The following is a 9,089-nucleotide window of genomic DNA, read 5'->3' as shown; positions in this document are numbered from 1 at the left end:
TGGCATTTGGACCTAAAAGTTCTAAATGGCTAAATCACTTAAAATCAACTCTAGCCCAAAACAAAAGGCTAAAAATATTATTAGCCCATCAATTAAGTACCATAAAGCCCACAATACAAAGCCCATAAAAATCAGCCACTCACATTTTCCGTTTTAACCTAAACCCACTAACCAATTCTGGCGGGAACTACACTCATTTCCCGCCAACTCAATCCCCCAAAACAACACTCATTCACTCACTTTCCCCAATTTCTCCCAAAAAAAACCCCAAAACCTCATTTTCTCTCTCCTAAACCCTCATCAATGGCGTCCGATTCTTCTCCTGGCAACATCAATGGAGGTAACCCTCTCTTTCTCCCTCCTCTTTCTCAAAAACCCATTCCATAGATTCATTCAATTTCAATTTAACCTAAATTTTTCCACAATTTTTTTGCAGGTCCTTCTTCCCCAGATGATTTCGCATCTAGTCCAATCGGAAACACTTTCTCTTCTCCCGGCGACGGAGGCGGAAGCGGCGGAGGTCGGCAAACTCGCCGGAGCCAAAGACCCACTTCGTCGAACACCTCAACTCCACTTCGGTCAAGGCTAAACCCTTCAAATGAGGCTAGAACCCCTTCTTCTACTGGGTCCCGCCGAAGAGGCGGACCGCGGCGAGACCCAACTCCTTCGACACCCGTTGCCCCCACCCCGACATCTTCCGAAGCTGGGGAGGGGTTTGATGGTGATGATGCTCCTCCAATGTATGTTTGGGGGACTAATATTAGTGTTCAGGATGTTAATGGTGCAATTCTTAGGTTTTTGAGGAATTTTAGGGATGAATCTATTGATTTTGAGAGTGGTGAGTTGGAAGGGAAGTATATGAGATCGATTCGACGAGTGATTGAGATTGAAGGTGATTGGCTTGATGTTGATGCACACCATGTGTTTGATTATGATCCTGATTTGTATAATAAAATGGTGAGGTATCCTCTTGAAGTTTTGGCGATTTTCGATATCGTTTTGATGGATATTGTTGCCAAGATTAAGCCCCTTTTTGAGAAGCATGTTCAAGCTAGGATCTTTAATCTTAAAGTTTCTAGTTGTATGAGGAATTTGAATCCTTCTGGTAAACCTTTTGTTTTCTCTAAAACTAGCTTTAATCATGTGTTTTTGATGTTAGCCATTTTTTAATTGAGAATGATTGTGAAATGGGTGTATTTGTTTTTGATATATGATAGATATTGAGAAGATGGTATCTTTGAAGGGAATGGTTATTAGATGCAGTTCAGTTATACCCAATATTCGAGAAGCGGTTTTCAGGTGTCTTGTGTGTGGTTATTTCACTGACTCCCTTGTTGTAGACCGAGGTACATCTTCTTAATTTGCTCATTTTGTTGTATTTATGCAAGTGTTAAGTTGAGGCTTTTTTTGCTGAAGTGCTTTTAATTATTTGCAACGTTAACAGGAAGAGTTAGTGAGCCTCCAGCCTGTTTTAGGGAAGAATGCAAGGCAAAGAATTCTATGTCACTTGTTCACAATAGATGCAGGTATATCAATCTAACTCTTTGTAAAACTGTGTAATGCTGCTAGTTCTGATATTTTGTACTTCATTATATGTATAATTTCCCTTAATATAGTACAAAACTACAAATGCCATTACAATGATGATTATAGAGCTTAAGGAAATGTACTGATGTAGTGGTTATCAGAACTAGTGTCAAAGGAGGATTTCTGCTTTAGCTGTTGATGCTTAAACCTTTTTTTTGCTAACCGTTTATCATATATTTAGAATTCCAACATACTTCATCCTCGGATTTTGACAATGTCGTTCAGACAAAGTTTGAGGGTCAAATGGTATCTTGATATTTAAGTTAGACACATGAATTAAAGTCAGTGTGGAAGAGCAAAGTAGCATAGTTTTGAATCTTTTCTTTCAGGAACTCGGGAAGAATGTTGTCTTAATATTTGATTATGTTAAGAATATGTCGTAGGGCATGTGAATAGATGCTCCATTTTACACTTCAATTTTAGCTTAACAATAGTGTTGTGGTGGAATTTATTTTTAAGAAAGGGTGTAAAAAATACCAATCAGTCAAGAATGCTGAGCTAGCTGTAGTAATTTATAATGCAGCTTCTGCTAAAACTAGGCTTACTGTGATTTTCCATCAGGTTTGCTGATAAGCAGATTGTGCGGCTCCAAGAGACACCAGATGAGATTCCTGACGGAGGGACACCTCACACAGTGAGCTTGTTGTTGCACGATAAATTGGTGGATTCAGCAAAGCCAGGTGACCGGGTTGAGGTGAGCAGTTATATCAGAGGGTGACTTTCCATTACAAACTCTTATCACATGTTAAATTGCGGTCTTTGTGTGTTCTAGGTCACTGGAATTTATAGGGCAATGAGTGTCAGAGTTGGACCTACACAAAGAAATGTGAAGTCATTGTTCAAGGCATGTATCTAGCTCTTGCATCCTTGTATTTTTTGAGACACAAAGAGGCCATCTCTTAACTTGACGGTACCTTTTTTTTTGGCAGACTTATATTGATTGTCTCCACATAAAGAAAACCGATAAGTCAAGGATGCAGAATGAAGACCCCATGGAGATAGATATGGGCTCAAGCAATAACGAAGAAGATATGAATGTCGACTATCAAAAGAAGGTAACTGAACGTTACTGTCTCTCAAACCTCATATCAATTTCAATTTATTGGAATCTTTTGGCTGACAATGCACTTCCTGTCTTTAGGTGGAGAAATTGAAGGAGCTGTCAAAGCTGCCTGACATATATGATCGGCTAACAAGGTCATTGGCACCAAATATTTGGGAGCTTGATGATGTCAAAAAAGGCCTTCTTTGTCAGGTATACAGAATTACTCATCCAATCAAACTGAATAGTTGAATTCTTAGTGGATTGATTCTTATGCTGCTACATTTTCCAATCTGTAGCTGTTTGGTGGTAGTCACTTGAAGCTGGCGGCTGGAGCTAATTTTCGTGGTGACATCAACATTCTTCTTGTTGGTGATCCTGGAACAAGCAAGTCACAACTGCTTCAGTATATCCATAAGCTATCTCCTCGCGGGATATATACAAGTGGTAGAGGAAGTTCAGCTGTTGGATTGACTGCTTATGTTGCCAAAGATCCTGAAACAGGGGAAACCGTAAGATAGTACTTATTTTATGATTTGTTTGAATCACTGCTTCCATTAGTATAAGTAATGCCATATGGGTTATGTAACATATCCTTCATGTTATATGTTTTGTGAATTCAGGTTTTGGAGAGTGGAGCCCTTGTTCTAAGTGATAGAGGCATATGTTGCATTGATGAATTTGACAAAATGTCTGACAGTGCACGAAGCATGTTACACGAGGTAAGAGTTCATCACCAATCATGCTGCTTTGAGATCATCTTGCAATAGCTGTGTCAATTTTACATCATGCCAAGCTTTTGATATAATCCAAAAGAAGCTCTCAGCTCTCACATTTTCTCTTCCTATTGCATTAGTTTATTTTAGTGCAATTGTGTGATCCCTAACTTCTGGTTCTGAATTCAACACAACTTAGGTGATGGAACAACAAACAGTTTCAATTGCGAAGGCTGGAATCATTGCTTCCCTTAATGCTAGAACCTCGGTATTGGCTTGTGCAAATCCCAGTGGTTCGCGTTACAATCCTCGTTTGTCTGTTATTGACAACATACACCTTCCCCCTACATTATTGTCAAGGTAATTATACACACCTGCATAACACGCATTATGTTTACTAATATACTATCAACCTTACAACTATGCTCCTATTAACCACTTTAGGTGATAATACATGTAATCCTGCATACTAACTTGAGTGGATAGGCATTAACATGCCCAAATGTGGTCTATCTGCATATCATACATTATAGTTTTAACTATATTAGGTTGCACTCTGAAGGCTTAGAAGGATTTTTAAAGATAATGTAGAAGCCCTATGTTTTTGTGTATCAATTCAATTTTTTTTTATTTTTTTTTTTACAGGTTTGATTTGATTTATTTGATACTTGACAAAGCTGATGAACAGACAGACAGGCGTCTGGCAAAGCATATAGTTGCTCTTCACTTTGAAGACCCAGAGGTATGATCAAGTTCTGTTTTTTGTTGCAAGAGAACATTCTATTGCATTCAGCACGTGTCTGAATGTCTTCTATTACAATCTGCAGAGTATACAGCAGGATTTTCTAGACCTTCAGACATTAACTACTTATGTGAGTTATGCAAGAAAAAATATTCATCCGCGGCTTTCTGATGAAGCTTCTGAAGAATTAATCCGTGGATATGTTGAGATGAGAAGGAAAGGAAACTTTCCGGGTAGTAGTAAGAAGGTATAGTAAAATCCTCTACAGCTTTTAAAGATTCTTCTAGTTTCAATGCTTCATGGGACATAAAAGTGGTTTTATGTAATCCATGATTTATTTAATTTCAATTATGATCAGGTTATAACTGCAACCCCTAGGCAACTTGAGAGTTTAATACGACTTGGTGAAGCATTGGCTCGGATGCGTTTTTCTGAATGGGTGAGTAAATTTTAAGACTATCATGAATTGACATAACACGGTGTTATTGGAGAGGGACTTGTATTTAACATGGTGCTATTGGAGAGGGACTTGTATTTATTTAATATCTTGGTACATTCAGGTTGAGAAGCAAGATGTGACTGAAGCTATTCGGCTACTAGAAGTTGCAATGCAACAATCAGCAACTGATCATTCTACAGGTAAATGCATATTCAATTGTATACTACGTATTTAACTTTTACAGAACAGCAAGGATGACTGCAGATACTTGTTCTTGTCAACCGCAATATCCATCTTTTACTCTTTAGTTAGAGTCTTATCTTTAAAATGCAAAATGCACCATTTCTCAAGAGTCAAGACTATTAATTACGTACAATACATGATTATACCATTCTTTTGTATGTGTGTCATCATTGGTGGAGAAATAGACCGTTTCACACATTAACCTGTTAATATCTGGTGTTAGTTGCCTTGTTGTCCCAAGTCCCAAGCCCCAAACCTCTCTCAATTTTGAACAATACATGATTACACCCGAAAAATTGCCATTTTAAGTAGTTGCAGATTTTTTATCCTCAAATATTTAATTTCAGATGGAGTACTTTTCTCTATCTATATCCTACAATAAATGGACTCTCGTGGTAATAGAGGGAATATGAACAGCTATTGTTTTGAACTATGTATAGCAATTAACAAACTTATTTTCGTTGTGCTGTCTTAGTTCTATATTAGTTCATATACCTTGTCCAGCACTCCATCTCCAGCATTAACTTTTGCTGCGAGTACTCAAATCTCACATTTTGAATTACTTCCTCTCAGGAACCATAGATATGGATCTAATTACAACTGGGATATCAGCAAGTGAAAGGATAAGACGTGAACAAGTGCTGTCTGCAACCCGCAATGTAATTATGGACAAAATGCAACTTGGCGGACCATCAATACGCACATTAGAGGTAACAATTTATATTTAGATCCCATGAAGAATCTGTGTATCAAATTTCTGAGGTCTGATTCTGAAATTCGATGTATTTACCTGCCAGCTGCTTGAAGAGCTGAAGAAGCAGAGTTCTGGTGCTGAATTCCACCTTAATGATGTAAGTTATAGCATCTATCGGTTTTTATTTGTTTGTTTATTATTTGATTGATATTGACTTGTTTGCTCTCCAATGTAACAGGTTCGGAATGCATTATCAACTCTAGCAAGCGAGGGATTTGTATCTGTTCATGGTGATAGTGTAAAGAGAATATAGAAGAGGAATGCAGCAAACCTCTGAATCAAAAGAATATTCATCAAGAAACAGTCCAACTGTATCACCCTAAAACCTGGCATGTACAAGTTTCATGAATTTCAGTGATAATAGTTCATTGTAAAAAGACCGCTCTGTAAGGTTCCAGCAAAATCTGTAGTGTTATTGATCTTATTATTATATGAATGCCATGATCTTAGACAATTTTTTGTGATTTGAGTTCTTCAGTTCTTGTCATTAGATAGTTGGTCCTTGTGTTAGAAATGCTGGTTGAAAGTATCAAAAGAAAAATTCCCATGAAACCTGAAATTAAGGAATGAGCTACGATAATAAAGAAACAAGCTGCTGGAGATATGGAACGAGAGGCGTCTTGTAAAGATTTGTTGTAATAGTGTTTAACAGACGGGCCTGCTTTCCTGTAAATATGATGGATTATGATGAGATCTTTCAGACATGCCTCTACTTTTTCTCAACATAATTACAAATTGTGTAATGCCTAACAAAGACCTAGCACATTCATTCCATCAACAAAAAGAAGTGGAAAGGGGGTAGCTGGAGATAGGTTCACCAGTAATCTCCACAGGAGCAGACCCCATTCCTAAAATGATGGAAACGAATGCGATCTCTAACTATTATTTCCCTTTCATACACTCTAGAAATCAATTTCATAAAAGAATGGCAATCTTCACAAGATCGCAAATTCTTCACAATTCTAATTTGGGAACCTGGTTTCATCTTCATCAGTCCAAAGGCAACAGCAAGTTTCTCACTATGATGAAGCAATTGTGTAGCCTTCTCATCATCATCAACTTCTAGCAAGACCTCTGAAATTTCAGGTTTATATCCTTCTTCTCTTAACCTCTCGTATATCTCTTCCAACTTCTTATAAATATTATGTGCTTCAATGTGACTCGAATCCCCTGCAGTGAAATCATGAACACTACCATCAACCTCAATCTTACTTGAGCCTGGTGTTTTCACAAGCCCTTGTCTGCTCATTGTTTCCCTACAGATAGCCTTATCATGCCATTTTCCAGCAGAGGCGTAAATATTACTGAGAAGTACGTAACTCCCACAGTCATCAAAATATACGTTCATTTCCTTTATCAAACGCTCTGCACGATCATTATCTCCATGAATTTTACATGCCCATACGACAGTTCTCCACAGCACTGCATCAGGCCGAATCAGCATCTTCCTAATAAAATCTTCAGCCTCATCCAACTGTCCTGATCGCGCATAAAGGTCCACTATACATCCATGATGTTGAAGGTTAGGTTTGATTCCATATTTCTTTCTCATTTCTTCAAAGTAACGATAAGCTTCAGTCACCCAGCCCGCGTTCCTACATGCTGCTAGCACAGCAGTCATGGTCTGCTCATCAGGCATTACACCCGATTTTTTCATTTCTTCAAAAGAATCAATAGCCTCCTTAATCATACCGTGACTAGCAAGGCCATGAATCATGGCAGTCCAAGCACACACATCCTTATCCAAAACCTTGTCGAATACTTCCCTAGCACTATCAATACACCCACATTTACAATACATATCAATCAAAGCAGTACTAACATTAGCCATCAAACCAATCCCCTGTTCTTCAACAATCCTATGAGCCCTTCTCCCAACCTCGAACGCCCCAGCCTCAGCACAACCCCTCAAAACCGACACAATAGTCGCATCATTAGGCTCCACACCACACTCCACCATCTCCTCAAACAACCTAATCGCTTCGACAGCTCTACCATTATCAACTAACCCATCAATCATAGACGTCCAAGCAACAACATCTCTCTCAAGCATATTATCAAACACCTTACGTGCACACCCCAAATCACTACATTTCCCATACATATGAATCAAAGAATTACAAACATATTTATCAGACTCAAACCCCATTTTACAAATCAAACAATGAACCTGTTTCCCCAACTGGGTATCCCTCAATCTACCACAAGCCTTCAAAACAAAAGGGTAAGTAAATTTATCCGGTTTCGGCACGAAACCATGAGATTGATCATTATGCATTGCAAGAAAAAGAAAGATTGATTGATAAGGGTCTGAGCTTTCGCAGTAAGCTCGAATCATGGTGTTCCAGTAATAAGAATTTGGGGTTGGAAGACAATCAAGAATAAGGCGCGCATAATTGAGGTCACCTGAAGGTGAAAGAGCAGAGAAAGTGAAGAGCTTGCTGTAATTTTGATGGTGGGGTTGTGCGCCTGATTTGAGTGCTTGAGCATGGAGTTGCATAGCCTGAGACATGGTGGTTACCTCCATTGATGAATAGCTTGAAGACAAGTAACTCTAGTTTTTCTACTGTAAATACATCTTATCTGTAAAGTATACTCGTGGAAGGTGATGAGTTCAGTTGATTTTGGTCCCCTATGAATTGATTGATGAGCGGAGAAAATCGGGTTGGCAACTGCCGTTATTGCCCTTGGTGAATATACCGGACCCGGACCCGACGTGTAAAAAATATCTTTGGTGCAACTTACATACGAGTGTATATAAATATTTTTTATTTTCGGCTATTTCACCAAATGTTATTAAACACTTTAAAAATTCACCAATTGCCATTGTACTTTTCAAAATTCACCAAATGCTACCCAGTTTTTTAAAAATTCACCAAATATCATTAATGACCAACGGCTGTTAACTCCATTAGTCATTAGGGTTTAATAATCATGACACATGTCATGATATGATTGGAACATTTGTCTTAATTCATAAAAATTTTAAAAAAAAAACAAAAAATTTCCCAACCACCTACCCACCACCACCAAACCCTAACCCCTCTCCTTATCTCGTCGGAAAACAGCCGGTCACCACCTTAACTACCAACAATCGGCCGACTGGCCCTTTAACGCCCCACCTGACCCACTATCGATCCCCAAAACCTCTCACACAAACTGCCCCGACCCCATAAAAAATACTCTTTAAGTTTCTTATTCTTTTCAACTTAAGTTATGTTACCTTTTTTGACCTACTTTAAACAAAATACTCCGTACTCTTTATGTTTCTTATTCTCTTAAAAAATACAAATTTATAACTCAAAACCACAAGTCACATAAGTGAAGATTATCAGTAGTCGACAACTCTCATTAGATGAATGAAAATTTACTAGCCGCTTAACACTTTTTAATCATTGCCCATAAATAATTAACTCAACAAGTTACATTTTACAGTGACAGTAACCCTTAATTAATCTTAATTAACGAGGAATCTAAACAAGAAGAAGGTAAGAAAACATAAAACCAGGTTATGGCTGTCAGACGAACGTGGTAGAAGATTAATCAATCGAATCATTATTTAATTA

The 9,089-nt window shown here is 38.1% G+C and overlaps 2 protein-coding genes across 2 annotated transcripts; one reads left to right on the top strand and one right to left on the bottom strand.

Moving 5' to 3' along the window:
- On the top strand, positions 1-5,987 carry LOC110705144 (DNA replication licensing factor MCM4-like). The gene is made up of 18 exons (XM_021882988.1): positions 1-340; positions 437-1,105; positions 1,218-1,346; positions 1,445-1,526; positions 2,149-2,281; positions 2,360-2,431; positions 2,517-2,642; positions 2,729-2,842; positions 2,929-3,141; positions 3,253-3,351; positions 3,545-3,705; positions 3,991-4,087; positions 4,173-4,334; positions 4,446-4,526; positions 4,648-4,726; positions 5,343-5,479; positions 5,567-5,620; positions 5,702-5,987. The coding sequence occupies exons 1-18, from the start codon at positions 304-306 to the stop codon at positions 5,774-5,776; spliced, it is 2,520 nt and encodes an 839-aa protein (XP_021738680.1). The 5' UTR covers positions 1-303; the 3' UTR covers positions 5,777-5,987.
- A 154-nt stretch (positions 5,988-6,141) lies between these two features.
- On the bottom strand, positions 6,142-9,021 carry LOC110705146 (pentatricopeptide repeat-containing protein At4g21065-like). The gene has a single exon (XM_021882990.1). It carries the CDS (start codon positions 8,048-8,050, stop codon positions 6,338-6,340), a length of 1,713 nt encoding a protein of 570 aa, XP_021738682.1. The 5' UTR covers positions 8,051-9,021; the 3' UTR covers positions 6,142-6,337.
- Positions 9,022-9,089: the final 68 nt, after the last annotated feature.

Source organism: Chenopodium quinoa, unplaced genomic scaffold, assembly GCF_001683475.1.
Source record: "Chenopodium quinoa cultivar QQ74 unplaced genomic scaffold, ASM168347v1, whole genome shotgun sequence".
Classification (NCBI taxonomy): domain Eukaryota; kingdom Viridiplantae; phylum Streptophyta; class Magnoliopsida; order Caryophyllales; family Amaranthaceae; genus Chenopodium; species Chenopodium quinoa.
This window is presented reverse-complemented; position numbering and strand designations above follow the sequence as displayed.

Bases quoted from the DNA above. Each gene is read 5' to 3' on its own strand.
- LOC110705144 (XM_021882988.1), top strand. From the start codon at position 304: ATGGCGTCCGATTCTTCTCCTGGCAACATCAATGGAG. The intron at 1,106-1,217 runs GTAAACCTTTTG...GATATATGATAG, and splicing joins GAGGAATTTGAATCCTTCTG to ATATTGAGAAGATGGTATCT. The intron at 2,843-2,928 runs GTATACAGAATT...TCCAATCTGTAG, and splicing joins AAAAAGGCCTTCTTTGTCAG to CTGTTTGGTGGTAGTCACTT.
- LOC110705146 (XM_021882990.1), bottom strand. From the start codon at position 8,050: ATGGAGGTAACCACCATGTCTCAGGCTATGCAACTCCATGCTCAAGCA.